General features: G+C 39.6%; 1 protein-coding gene across 1 annotated transcript in view; it reads right to left on the bottom strand.

Moving 5' to 3' along the window:
• Positions 1-4,771: 4,771 nt before the first annotated feature.
• TMED10 (transmembrane p24 trafficking protein 10) overlaps positions 4,772-14,634 on the bottom strand; it is a 35,034-nt gene continuing 25,171 nt past the window's right edge. Inside the window, exons 4-5 of the mRNA XM_028095020.2 lie at positions 8,303-8,429; positions 4,772-7,904 (exon numbers count right to left, since the gene is read on the bottom strand). Coding sequence (XP_027950821.1) covers positions 7,783-7,904; positions 8,303-8,429 — 249 coding nt within the window. The 3' untranslated portion in view covers positions 4,772-7,782. The remainder of the gene's footprint in view (positions 7,905-8,302; positions 8,430-14,634) is intronic.

Raw genomic sequence — 14,634 nt, 5'->3', positions numbered from 1 at the left:
CTCTTTGTTTAGTGAGATATTGAAGGTACTATAGTAAGCGGAAATACTTGCCTCCTGTCATCTCAGTGGGCCGTTATTGCTCCCAGAACCACCCTAGGTTCCTCTTCTATACAACTCCAAAAACATTTTAAGTCAACTCTCCTGACACTCATTTTCCAGATTGGACATTTTCCTTCCGTATATCTTTCCAAATCTTTGACCGTCTCATCTCAGGCAACATTCTTTGAGTACTAGGTGCCAGTGTATTTGAGGGTGGGAAAGCTACAATAAGACTCTCCTTACCAGCAAGTCACTAAGAGAATTGTAATACAGTGAAAAAAACCTGTTCCATCAGCTACTGACCTTGGGCAACTTTACATCTCCAAGCTTCTTTTTAAATCTGTAAAGCTGTAGGAATATGACCAACGTCACAGAGATAACAGCTAACTTTTATTAAGTGTTATGTTCCTGACACTATGCTAAAGGTTTTTCCTTGAGTCATCCCACTTAATCCTCATATTATTCTCATTCTACAGAAGGAACTGAGATAACCTAGGTTAAGTAACCTGCTCAGTGTTACACAGCTACTAAGGGGAGATGGGAGTCAAACCCAGTAATCTGGATCCACATCATTCAGAGACCATGTTTTGGGACTAAGAGAAAGCCATGTGGCTGAAAGCCAGGGTGTATGTGGGGTAGAAGCAAGAGAAGACAGGGCCTCAACTGTTGTGTTTGGCTTTCCTGTGGGGGGAAAAATTATTCAAGATTTTTAAGCAGGGGAGTATATTATTAGTGATTGTATGTCCTAATTTGCTGGGGAAGTCCCAGTTCATGCCTTTCCCCCAGGCATAACTAACAGAGCTTTATTTTGCTCAAGTCTGGCTCAGACAATAAACAATACAGTCACTTTACATAAGACCAAAGTTATATTTTACAAAGAACTCTGATAAAAATGTGGAGGACAAAGAACCAGAGGCAGGGAGACCAGTTAAGAGGCAATTTATATTCTAAGAAGGGAAGAGGCACTGAAGTATTTGTCAGTGTGAGTAGAAAGGAAGTTCAGATTTGAGAAATCCATCTGAAGAACATTTTTTTAAAACTTTTTAAAAAAGATTTTATTTATTTATGGGGCACCTGGGTGGCTCAGTCATTAAGTATCTGCCTTCGGCTTGGGTCCTGATCCCGGGGTCCTGGGATCTAGCCCCACATCGGGCTCCCTGCTTGGCAGGAGGCCTTCTCCCTCTCCCGCGCCCCCTTGCTTGTGTTCCTGCTCTATCTCTCTGTGTCAAATAAATAAATAAAATCTTTAAAAAAAGAAAAAGGTTTTATTTATTTACCTGAGAAAGAGAAAGCATAAGTGGGGTAGGGGGGAGAGGGAGAAGCAGTCTCCCCGCTGAGCAGGGAGCCCGATGCAGGGCTTGATTCCAGGACCCCGGGGATCATGACCTGAGCCCAAGGCAGACGCTTAACAGACTGAGCCACCCAGGCGCCCCCCATCTGAGGAAAATTTAGAATTTTGTGATCAGTTGGGATGTGGTTGATGAGGTAAATGTGAGTCCAGGAGATTGCCTTCGTGATTTTTAATGAGGTGGATAGTGATAGCAAGGAGGGGATAAAGATACCTGGTAGAATGGGTTAGGGGAGTTGTGAAGGATGAGTTCACACTCCTATGACCTCTCTACAGCTCATCAACTGACCCTTGAAAAGTATGATATCCTACACTCTGCATAACATTCCACGTTGGCTCTGAATTGGAGAGCACAAGCGGACTTCTGTCTCCCTTGATCTGGATCTAATACTTCTACTAGTGTACTAGCCTTTATAATGATGGTCTGCTTATACCATACTTGTACTTTACGAAGCCTCTTTTCCACATCCAAAGCAATCCAAAGTAACGCAACTCTCCCACTAGATCACATCACTTGTTTGCAATGCTTATCTGTAAAATACTGATGTCTTGTTATGTTCTTTATTGACTATCTCCATTCATTAGAATGTAAACTTCACAAGAGCCTGGATTTTGTACTCATTTACAACTATGTATCAGTGCCTAGAAAAGTACTTGATATTATAGGCTTAAAAATTATTTGATGAATGAATAAACATCAGGTTATTATCACCTATGTATAGAACATTGTTAAAACCTAAATGCAAGCCCGATTGATAACTCCCATCATATTTTATTTTGTTGGTTTCATTCCAGTATGCCAGATTAGATATTTTTACATTTTTCAATTAATTCATTCAACAAACACTGAGTACCAACTTGTGCCAGGTGCTGGGTTACAGCAGAAAACAAAATAACGTGGTTCCTACTCTCATGGAGCTTACAGTCCGTGTAACAAATCAGTGCTATAATAAGTATAAGCTTCTAGAAAGGAATTTAGGAGGGTCATCTTTCCAAGCCAACTTGCTGGGTTGGTGAAGTGTTCCTGGAAATATGCGCAAAATGTTAAGTCAGTGTTGGCTAAACAAAGTAGGGAGATCATTCTGGATAGAGGCCATTTCATCTACCTCTGCCTATTCATTACAAGGCACTTTGAGGATAGGTATTACTTCTTATTTATCTGAGTCTTCTCCAGAGTTTAGCTCAGCATATTAAAAAGAATATATGTTCAATAAATTTTTTTTTCAGTTAAAAGAATGGAAAAAATAATTACTTAAATTCAAAAGTAAATAGGTTTCAGCCACAGCTTATTCATTTTTTTCTGGCATCTTTGCCATGAGGAATGATAGTTTTCTGTAGCTTGGTTAGCCTAATATTATAAATTGTTTTAGTTATAATGCATAGATACAAGCTTAACAGACAAATGTCCTGTTCTCTCAGAGAATACAGAACAGAAACACTCATGCTCAGTTCTTCATTATACTGGATATATATGAAACATCTGGCCTTTGAATATTCAAGTCCAGAAATACTGAACATTCTAAAAGTATAACTGATTTCAAAATGCCTTTGGACACAAATGGATATTTCCATGTTATATTTTAACAAGTAAATAGTTAGGATGCTATATAGCAGAAGTTCCCAGTTGTGAATGGCAGATCCCTGGGGCCATAGAGTCACTGTAAAGATTAAAAAATCTACCAAAGTACCAAGCAAAGTCTGTACCTTCACTTTCCAATATGGTAGCCTCTAGCTACATGCAGCTATTAAACACTTGAATTGTGGCTAGTCTGAATGGAGATGTGTTGTAGCTGTAAAATGCACACTGGACTTCGAAGACTTTATATGGGGGTAAAAAAGTAAAATATTCGTGGGGTGCCTGGGTGGCTCAGTCGGTTGGGTGTCTGACTTCAGCTTGGGTCATGGTCTCGGGGTCCTGGATCCAGCCCCATGTGAGGCTCCCTGCTCAGCAGGGAGCCTGCTTCTCCCTCTGCCCCTCCCACTGCTTGTGCTCTCTCTCGCTCTCTCTCTCATAAATAAAATCTTAAAAAAAAGTAAAATAGTCATTAATCATTTTTATATTGTGACTACATGTTGAAATGCTATTTTGGATATGTAAGACTCTATTATTAAAACTGATTTCACCTGTTTCTTTTTACTTTATTGTGGTACTAGAAAATTTAAAACTACACATGGGGTTTATGTTATGTGGGATACCACTACAGCAGACTGAATAATAATATGCAGAACACATACTACCACTTAACAAGTATATGATACTGTTGAGACTACTAAGTTCATTTAAAAGTTTTGCTGAACTCATTCATTGTTTATGTTCTCTAAAAGTAAATCATCAGTGAAAATTAAGACAATTAAAAAAAATTTTTTTAAAGATTTTATTTGACAGAGAGAGAGACAGCGAGAGAGAGAACACAAGAAGGGGGAGTGGGAAAGGGAGAAGCAGACTCCCCGCTGAGCAGGGAGCCTGATGCGGGGCTTGATCCCAGGACCCCGGGATCATGACCTGAGCCAAAGGCAGACGCCTGATGACTGAGCCACCCAGGTGCCCCAAGACATTTTTGATATTAAATATACTCAATTTGTGAATCCCTACTTTATAGACTTTATAGAGTCACTGACAAATTTTGTTTTTGGGGGGAATGGAGGTTGAGGATAAATAAGATGCCAGCCTGTGAATATGCAAAGCACTTCAGGTTGACTCTTGGAAAGGAGCTTTATGGAAAATGTTCAACTGTAAGTAAAAGGAAGGAGAAAATGGCCCTAACCTGCTGGGTTGGGTTTTAAAGATTTTATTTATTTTTCAACAGAGAGAGAGAGACAGCGAAAGAGGGAACACAAGCAGGGAGAGTGGGAGAGGGAGAAGCAGGCTTTCCGCTGGGCAGGGAGCCCGATGTGGGATTCGATCCCAGGACCCTGGGATCATGACCTGAGCTGAAAGCAGACGCTTAACGACTGAGTCACCCAGGCACCCATGGGTTGGGTTTTATATAGATGTGATGGGCAAAAAAACAAGTCCTGAAAGGTTCTGAATTGGGAGGGGAATTTTAAGAACGGAGGGTAAGGGAGAGGACACTCTAGGACTAATTCCAATAGCAGTTTCCAAAAGAAGCTACAGAAAATGCTTGGCTTACATAACCCTATTTTGCCTTTCTGAAGGTGTTAATTATTATGATTATATTTATATACACATACAGCTTACATACTTACAAAATATAATAAAATTGTATTAGCTCAAATAAACTTTATCCATCTGCAGTAAATTACATACAACCTTTTCTCTAATTTATCATGGATAATTTGCCATACTTTAAAACTGAAGACTATGGAAGAATTATTGCCAATTCAGACAAAGAGGAACAGAGGAACAGAAAAATACACCTAAAATGGTTTCTGCTAGCATTTATTTGAGAAAATTTACACAAAAAATCCCCAATCCAACATTTACAAGTGAATCTGTAGAAATCCCACATGCCTCTTTCCATTAAACAAACAGAAAAATGGCTTATGACAGGAGTTTATGACAATGATATAACAGCACTTAAACTGTATCATTCCTATCTATATTATATAAACTGTGTTGAAAAGGCTCAAAATGGAGGAAAGCAGATAAAATCCCCATTTTTAAAGCTGATCTACTCTTGCACTAGCCTTCTATCAAAGACAAATAATTTTTACTTATTCGATAAAATCAAGGTGTAATTATCAATGAACTTTAAACTGAAAGCACAAATGTCTGAGTTGGTATTTTTGGCATGAAAGTAAAAGGGAAGGACGTGGAAAAAATCCCAGTTTCACAAAGTCACATTCAGGAACAAAAAACATCATCATAAAATAAAATATTCTCCTATCTTTTTCTTTGCCATTTTGTCAAAACAGAAGAATATAACCAAGTTATACTTGACAAAGAACTGTCATTGCTTCTGAAAAAGGGGAAAGGCACCAGTCAGAAATATGAAAGAGTTTCTTATTAGGCTAATGGTACAGAACAAAATTTGACCTTTAGACCCGTAAAAATGGATCTGACCCACAAATTTGGTTATTCTCTTCCCTACTGGGATGTATCCTCTGTCATCTACTATATGTAATACCACAGGTGGATATTCTCAACATCCACTGTCCTTACATTGAGGATTTGGTCGCCAGTCTCAGAAGCCGTACCTATCAATTCCTACCAGCAGATGGCAATGTTGCACAAATTAATGAAAGAACCACTCTGCCACATCCGAGGAATTCACACAAGGAGAGGGGGGAGGGACGGCTTTGGGGTTCAGAGTAGCTGGAACATTAACAGAACAGCCTGAGATTTTAACAACATAACTCAACTCCCTGTTCTACTTTTGTACTTTACCCTGGTCATCACAGCAGTGTTCTCTGTTAATTCTAATACACTGCTTCTTAACTGCAAGCTATATGCCCTAAATCCTCTAATTCTTGCCGCTGCACTTAGACAAAGCCCTGTAACAGTCAGCAGGGGTTAAAAGAGATTACAGAAAGGACAGACTCCAATCCACTTTCCTGGGCGAAATGGAGTAATTTTCAAGTGACAGTATTTTTCCTAACTGTTCACAAACAGTCATTTGTATCCATACCTTTGCTTACTTAATGGCCTTTAGGCACCTTATATTCCCACAGCAATTCTTGGCATTGCTTTTGCAACATGCATTTTCAAGTACTTACTCTATTCATAATCCTCCCAGATGTGTTTTTTTTTGTACCCCATATGTCTTAATCTGCTAGATGGAACACATAAAAAGGACAGGAATTAAGTCAGTGACTGGCCACATAAGAAGAGTTGGTAAATTTTACCTATATTTTCCTTGCTAGAAGTTATATTAAAGATTCAAGCAACCACAATATCTGACAAAGGACTTGCATCTAGGATAAATAAGGAACTCTCGAAACTTAGTAGAAAAAACAAGCTAATTAGAAAGTGGGCAAAAAGGAGAGGAATAGACACTTCACTGAGGAAGATATAGAGATGATAAATAAGCACAGGAAAAGATGTTCAGCATCATTTGCCATTAGGAAAATGCAAATTAAAACCATAATGAGGCATTACTAGACACACCTATGAGAATGACTAAAATAAAAAATAACAATAGCAGGTACTGGTGAGGATTCGGAGAAATTGGATTGGTCACACGTTGCTGGTGGGAAGGTAAAATGGCAGTCACTCCGGGAAAAGAGTAGGGTGGTTTCTTACAAAAATAAACGCGTGCTTATCATACAACCCAGCAATTGCCCTCTTGGGCATTTATCCCAGAGAAATGAGAATTTATGTTCACATAAAAACCTGTAAATCCATGTTCACAGCAGCTTTAGTAGAAATGGCCAAAAACTGACAATGACCCCAATGTCCTTCAATGGGGGAATGTTTAAACAAACTGTGGTACATCCATACCATGAAATACTACTGAGCAATAAAAAGAAGCAAGCTCTTGATAACATGCAACAACATGGATGGATTTTGAGGGAATTATGCTGAGTTTTAAAAGCCAATCTCAAAAAAGGTTACATACTATATGATTCCATTTATAAAACATTCTTGAAATGACAAAAGTAGAGATGGAGAACAGATTAGTGGTTGCCAGAAATTGGGACTTTGGGGAAAAGAAGGGAGGTGGCTGTGGTTATAAAAAGGTAGTAGTACAGGGATACGAGAATTGAGACTGTTCTGCATCTTGCGGTGGTGATCACACAAATCTACACCTGATAAAACTGCACAGAACTAAACACACATAAATACACAAAAGAGGGTCAGGCAGTTGAGCACAAATATTTTAATTCTCTAAAATGAAGTCCTCTTTAAGAGTTATGTACAGTTCAATGCTCATTTCTATGGGGTGTCCCATCTATCACCCTTTTAAGAGACATAAATTTATGAAAGGATATTACCAGAAGCTATCTAAACATTTCAGCTAAGGGTCAAGAGAAAGTGAAGTGTGTTTTCACAAAGAAATCCAAAGGCAACAATCAGAATGAAACAAGTTCAACATGGTCATACAAACCTTGGTAAAGGAACTCAAGTGGAAGCCCAAGCTGGTGAGCGAGCAGGAAAAGGAAAGAAAACATGGTTCAAACAGATCACAGGAGGAAACCCAGTACAAATGCTGACTTTGGCATTATCTAGGTAACCCCTATTTTTTGTCATGGGTGACTCTAATAATAGTCCTATTGTTGCAAAACCAGTCCAAATGCTACCAAGTTAAAAAAAAGTCCCTCATTGACTTGTTGGGTATAGGTGGTAACCCCTGTCCTCCCACACCAAAGAGATCAGTTCTGGCAAGAAAGCTTCAGTGTGCCTTGACGGTGCTGTTAGTAGGACGCCTTAGGTCAGACACGTCCCAGTGATGTTCAGCTGGCTGAGATACAAGGTGGGAGGAGACTGGGCCTTATTACTCAATCAACTTCTTGGCCTTGAAGAAGCGACGCAGGTAGAAGACCTGCCAGGTGGCTAGTCCAATGAGGCAGAACATTGAAAAGATGCTGAAGTACAGGACCCGAGTGTTTGTTGACTCTAAAAAACAAAAGTGTTATAAGGCAATGAAATGAGGCTCAGCAGGCTATACAGTGGCCAGGGGGAAAAGGCAATTAATAAACTTCTGTCAGTCCCTAGGCCTGACAGTAGGATTTTGGATTGTTTTTTCTTAAAAGTTCACTGTTCTATATATAAATGTTAAAAATTACAAAGATTAGTACTATCAGTTTGATACACAATAAGCTGAGAATATAGTCAACTGCCTATCACAGAAATTTCTATTCCCTTGAATATCTAACAAAGCTCATTTACCCGGAGAAACAACAACACTGAAGATAGTGATCATCCCATCATCCCATTCCACTAACCCCTTTTGGCAAAACTGAGACAAGAGCTCCGTCTCCTTTATGAAGAAACAAGCGCTGCCTTCCCCTCACCATTGGTATCTCGCATCTCCTCCTCTCGCTTCTTCATGTAGGCAAAATCATTAACGATGGATTCTGAAAGGTCTTCTAAGCGTCGGAGCTCCACTTCTAAAGGTTTGAGCTTCTCAACCTTGGCAATCTGGAAAAGAAAGGAATTATGAACCTACTCCTTGAAAAAAACTGCTCTGGTCTAGAACACAAGGCAACAGATGAGTCTTTTAAAAGTTTCATCAAACCCAGAGCACCTGACTGGCTCAGTTGATAGAGCATGTGACTCTTTATCTCAGGGTTGCAGGTCTGGGCCCCACGTTGGGCGTAGAGATTGCCTAAAAATAAAATCTTAAAAAAAAAAAAAGTTTCACCAAACTTAAAACCTCTTCTATTATCACTCTAACATATTCTAAAATCTGGGCTTCGGCCCTTCCCCCCCAAACTGTTCGTGTGTTTCCATCTCAGAATTTTTTGATACTTTAATTTTGATTAAAACCTCCTTGGAATTAAAAATAAATAAATAAAAAAAATAAAACCTCCTTGAAGTACTGTAATATGGTAGACTATAAAGTAAAATATGTTATTTTCCTAAGATTTCTGGTTTTATTTTATTTATTTTTAAGATTTTATTTATTTATTTGACAGAGAAAGAGACACAGCGAGAGCAGGAACACAAGCAGGGGGAGTGGGAGAGGGAGAAGCAGGCCTCCAGTGGAGCAGGGAGCCCGATGTGGGACTTGATCCCAGGACCCCAGGATCATGGCCCGAGCCGAAGGCAGACGCTTAATGACTGAGCCACCCAGGCGCCCCTAGATTTCTGATTTTAATAAAGCACTTTACTTTGCCCTTCTATTCACATCCAAGAAAGAAACAATATTATCAGCATAATAAGTGTTACAGTCATAGTCAGACGTGATTTTAAAAGAAAACCCTCTAAATTCCCAATACACAATGCACAGGAATGAGGGAGTATATATGACTGTAACATTAAGATAATAACTCAAACTATAAAATTAGAGAGTTCTGCTTTGCTCCTTTAAATCCCACAACAGCTTTAGGGTTTATATCAAGAGCCCAGATGAAGCCTAGCTTTGCTAAAACCAAAACAAAACAAACCACTGCATTTTTTGTGTTTAGAATTACATAGCCAATTACCAAAAGAACTCTTCGAGGACTTCCTTGTATGCTAAGGAATGAAGGATGTGAGAAAGAAATGAACTGTTTTCCTTTCTCAACCCAGACCACTGTGAAACCTCCAAGAGTGTCTAGTACCTAAAGGCAGATATGACAAAAGCAAAGATTTCATTGTTCTATTTCTGTTTTTTCCTATCAATCTTATATTATGATGTACTTTTAAAATGAGGATAAACCACCAGAGTTTTCTAGATCTTAGAACTCATATACCAGTTGCTATTAAGTTTTTCCTTAAGAATTCATCAAAAATTCTTTTTCTAAGGAGTGCCTGCTGGCTCAGTCGGTTACACATCTGCCTTCGGCTCAGGTCATGATCCTGGAGCCCCGCATCGGGCTCCCTGCTCAGTGGGGAGCCTGCTTCTCCCTTTCCCTCTGCCCCCCTGCTCGTGCTCTCTATCTCAAATAAATAAAATCTTTAAAAAAAATTCTTTTTCTATATCTGCCTCTTTACTCTCTATTTACTGAATGTTCTCTATAGAACGCCCTACTTTTTCTTCTCTTTTGTCCAATTCACCTTCTTTGTTCTTTTCCAGCTAATGTTAACAGCAGTTAATGTGGGATGAATAGGAAGAGTTTAAGAGTGTTCTTATGTTCTCTTTGCTCATCTATATTCCTCACTGAACACATGAAATTATTTAAAATAAAAGTTATTCGGGGCGCCTGGGTGGCTCAGATGGTTAAGCATCTGCCTTCGGCTCAGGTCGTGATCTCCAGGTCCTGGGATGGAGCCCCACGTCGGGCTGCCAGCTTAGCGGGGAGTCTGCTTCTCCCTCTCCCTCTGCCTCTCCCCCTGCTTGTGCTCTGCCTCTCTCTCTCAAATGAATAAATAAAATCTTTAAAAAAATAAATAAAAAAATAAAAGTTACTTAAAATAAAACTAGAAATTGCTGTTAGGATGGGGATATAAAAAGTAAGTTTATATTTAAATAAGGTACATAAAATGTGATGAATTTGCAATGTTTTCTTTCACTGGATGTATATTTTCCTTTTTTTTTAAAGATTTATTTATTTGAAAGAGAGAGAGAATGAGAGAGAGAGAGAGCACATGAGAGGGGGGAGGGTCAGAGGGAGAAGCAGACTCCCTGCTGAGCAGGAAGCCCGATGCGGGACTCGATCCCGGGACTCCAGAATCATCACCTGAGCTGAAGGCAGTCGCTTAACCAACGGAGCCACCCAGGCGTCCTGGATGTATATTTTCTTACATTTGTAAAATGTTGGCTGGAGTTAATGGCATGACTGACAGCTACAAACAGAATGAAGCTAACTGACTGTAACATTTAATTAATGGTTAGTTAATGCATTTAGCTAACTCTCCTAGCTTAATGCCCAAATGCCAAATTTTGTCATTAATCTAGAATATATACCTGTTGATTGATTTCGTATAGAGCCACAGAGCAAAGAAATTCCCCAGGGAAAAGATATCACAACAAGACATATATAATAAGCTCAAATTTAGTCTGTTTAACATTTTCCCTCCTGGTTTATACTTTCATCTCCAAAGCTTCCTGAATGAGATAGTATAAAAGCAATGGCATGAAACTTCTTTAGCGATAAATGATTTAAGGCTCTCTAAATAGCAACTTGCAAAAAAACCTGGAAGTGAAACTATGGCCATGCCCCTGCCAGCTGAAAATATATTTTTTAAGATTTTATTTGACTGAGAGAAAGACAGAGAGCAAGCACAAGCAGGGGGAGCCACAGAGGGAGAAGTAGGCTTCTCGCTGAGCAGGGAGCCTCACTCGGGGCTCAATCCCAGAACCCTGGGATCCATATATCCATATATGTGTATGTATCCATAATGTGTATGTATTTTATACCTTATAATCTTACTTAATCCTCATAACCCTATATAAGGTGAATATTATTATCCCTAAATTTTTCAGATCAGGAAATTAAGATTCAAAGTATTAAATAACTTGCCCAAGTTCTCAGAGCTTGGTGGAGTGCAGATTGGAATCCAAGTCTGAGTTTATATTTTATTCTGAAGGTACTAAAACGTTGATGAAGGAAACTAATAGACTACACTTTTTTTTTTTTCTGGATCAAAGGTGAAATTATCAAGCTATATTAGGCCACAAGGATCTGGGTAAGTTGTCCAGTTTATTAGTCAAACTTCCCTGGTTTCATACTGCTCTTATTCTAATTTTTACAGACTAACAGAGTAAAAATTTTAAGCAAATTATCATCACTATTCTCATGAAGACCCTCTTCGCTTGCCCAGGACTAAGTATTCAATGAGTTTATTACCAAGACTTTTATCATAGTCAGTACAAAAAGGTAACAAGAACAACTGTATCAAAATCCCCAATGACTGTTGTTCTGCTCTTCTGAACATCTGATTTAATGTTCACAATGTCTGTACGAATGTGAAATTAGGGGCGCCTGGGTGGTTCAGTTGTTAGGCATCTGCTTTCAGCTCAGGTCATGATCCCAGGGTCCTGGGATCGAGCCCCGCATCAGGCTGCCTGCTCCACAGGAAGCCTGCTTCTCCCTCTCCCACTCCCCCTTCTTGTGTTCTCTCTCTCCCTGTGTCTCTCTCTGTCAAATAAATAAACAAAATCTTAAAAAAAAAAAAAATCAGGCCATTATTCCAGTCTACTTCTCTCTTCTCAGGCTGGAAGGATGACACGTATTTTGCCAACAGCTTGATAAAAGCAAAGCCTACTTGACAATGTTATGTACCATAGGTTCTCCACTAGAGGGTAGCATTCCCCCTGTAAGCTGCATTTTAGCCATTCACTCAAGACTCTTAGAGCTACAAGGGACTGCATTTTACAAATGAAACTGAAGATTCCATAGTTATCAAGTCCTTTGGGTGGAAGACCAGGACTAGCAGAACCATGGTCTCTTGAATCCCTACCCAAGGTCACCAAAGCATTTATTCAGTATCAGAACTGCAAAGCTCTGCCGCTGTAAAATGCAAGCAAAACCGTACCTCTGACTGCCAAAAGCATATCCACTCAGTGTACCCAATCCCTACCTATCTTTCAAGCCTTAACCATGAAGCTTTAACAACTTCTGTCCACACCGACTCCCTCTTTCCTAAAGTCCTACAGCACTTAGACTATGCCACATAATTAACAATCATACATTGTCATATTCACATTGTTTTGATTTTTATCCTTTTTCCCCACACTAGTTTGGCCCTTGAACTCAAAGAAATTAATACAATGTAAACTTTGTATAGCATACCCATTCAATGCCTTCTTCAGAGGAGCCAACTTTCTCATATGAGATAATAAGTGTTGTTGGTCCCCTGAAGCAAGGCTTCCTTAGAGCACTCTGTACCTACTTTCACCCACTGCCCAGGAGAAAGTCCTCCCTACCACACTGTCACTCTCATCTGTGGTGGGAGGGACTGCTTGGAAAAGCTACAAGTCAGAAAGCCTTTCCCTGCACATGTACGACACCTCAAAAAAACTGTGAAATTACCCTTCTTAAGCCATATCCAAATCTTCCACCCCCCCCCAGTGATGATTTAAACCTAGAATTCAGAGTCATATGTAACTGCATCTAGGAATCGTTTTAACTCTGAAAAACTGCTTCTTAAAACATACATGTGAAACCGACCTCTAGAGAATCGCTAGACTGTTTTCCTTGGTAGAGCACTGAGACTTAAGAGAAGCTTCTTGTGGTAAGCCAAATTCAGTCAAATTGCTGTTACCTCCACACTCCCCCCCATAGCCCCCCAAATTTTAGAAGCACAGCAGTAACAGTGGAGATCATCTAGTCTACACAATCAAGATAAAGAAGGCAGACCTACAGCCAAGGACAAGTTTACGTGTGTGGGGAGGTATGTGAATCACAAGCCTCTTCATAGAAGCTCAAAAGGTCAAGAATGTACCAAAATAAGGCCAAATAATACTGCCAATCTTAGGGGCTATATGAAATTTAGCATGATTCTATTTACTCTGTTATAGTCAGTTTCCAGAAAGGGTAGGAGAAGGAAGCCAAAATCTACTGAACTAACCAAACTATGTGTCAGGTGCCTTGCCCGTTATTTCATTTAACTCATGTCGAGAAAGGATTTTGGATCTAGTATGCAGAACCAGAGTTCCTCCTTCCTGAGGGCATTCAAAAAAGTAGAACTTTTGGAAAGTCTTAAGCTGTTGTTCCAACAAGGGCAACTGTGTTTCTGGTATACATGTTGATAGCAAATGACATACTAATAGAACCCACAGGCACAACAGGATTTTTGTTGTACTGAAAATGCTAACATCCATATCAAGAAGGGACATATACAGCCCAAGTTTGAGGATGTGTCAGACAGCTCCTTCTTCGTGGGACAGTTACTGCCTTCATTTCCACAACTGCAGGATCAGACAATCCACACAAGCAGCTGCTCTAGTACCACAGACCACAAAAAAGATGCCCCGCCCTCCCACCACGGGCAAAAGACAGTGGTGAAAGGTCCTTAAAATTCAACAGAGGGAATCAAAAGTGCTTTATTTCTGAGGACATAAGCATTCCGAACTCTTTAAAGCATTCAAACTACAAGACTCTATGCTTCTTTACAACAGGACAACCATTCTAGCTTCTAAATATCATCTTACATTTGTATTGTTTACATAGCAATTCCACATGCACTAATGAAGTAAATCCTCTCTAACAATTTAGTAGGCATTGTAGTACTCTGCCCAGCTACTGAAACACTGACTACTATTCAATTTTACAAGACCACAAGGGATTTCAGAATCATGAAGCCCACAACTGTGAGGGAGATACTCTGGATGTGAAAAAACTTGAAGAAAATGTGCCACCTCCTCAAAGCCAAATGCTTATGCCAAGAGGCCCAAATCCTCTGGAGATAAAAGCTCTCTATTACCTCAAAGACCTGAAATTAAATGCCTCAAAACCTCTACATACGCTCAGTGCTCTCTGGTAATTAACCAGAAAACAAGTGCTTCTATTATTTACATTCTTGTCACAGGCATTTGCTGAGAGACAAATAACAGCTATTTCTAAGCAAGATTCAAGGGAGCCTAGCCATTGACTGAGGAAAGGGCTGCCTTTGGCCTGTGTTGAAACCACTTCTCCTCTGTCTCAGTTTGCTCTGCCTTTTTGGGGGAGGGGGTGGTAGGGTTGGTGGTAAGATCACCAAAGAGAGTAGCAGCAGGAGTTCCTTGGTTAAGAAACAGAATTTGGAGCTGTGTTGTAAC

The sequence above is a fragment of the Eumetopias jubatus genome, unplaced genomic scaffold (assembly GCF_037043125.1).
Source record: "Eumetopias jubatus isolate StellerSeaLion01/CBP00866 unplaced genomic scaffold, mEumJub1_p1.0 scaffold_7, whole genome shotgun sequence".
In the NCBI taxonomy this organism is placed as follows: domain Eukaryota; kingdom Metazoa; phylum Chordata; class Mammalia; order Carnivora; family Otariidae; genus Eumetopias; species Eumetopias jubatus.
This window is presented reverse-complemented; position numbering and strand designations above follow the sequence as displayed.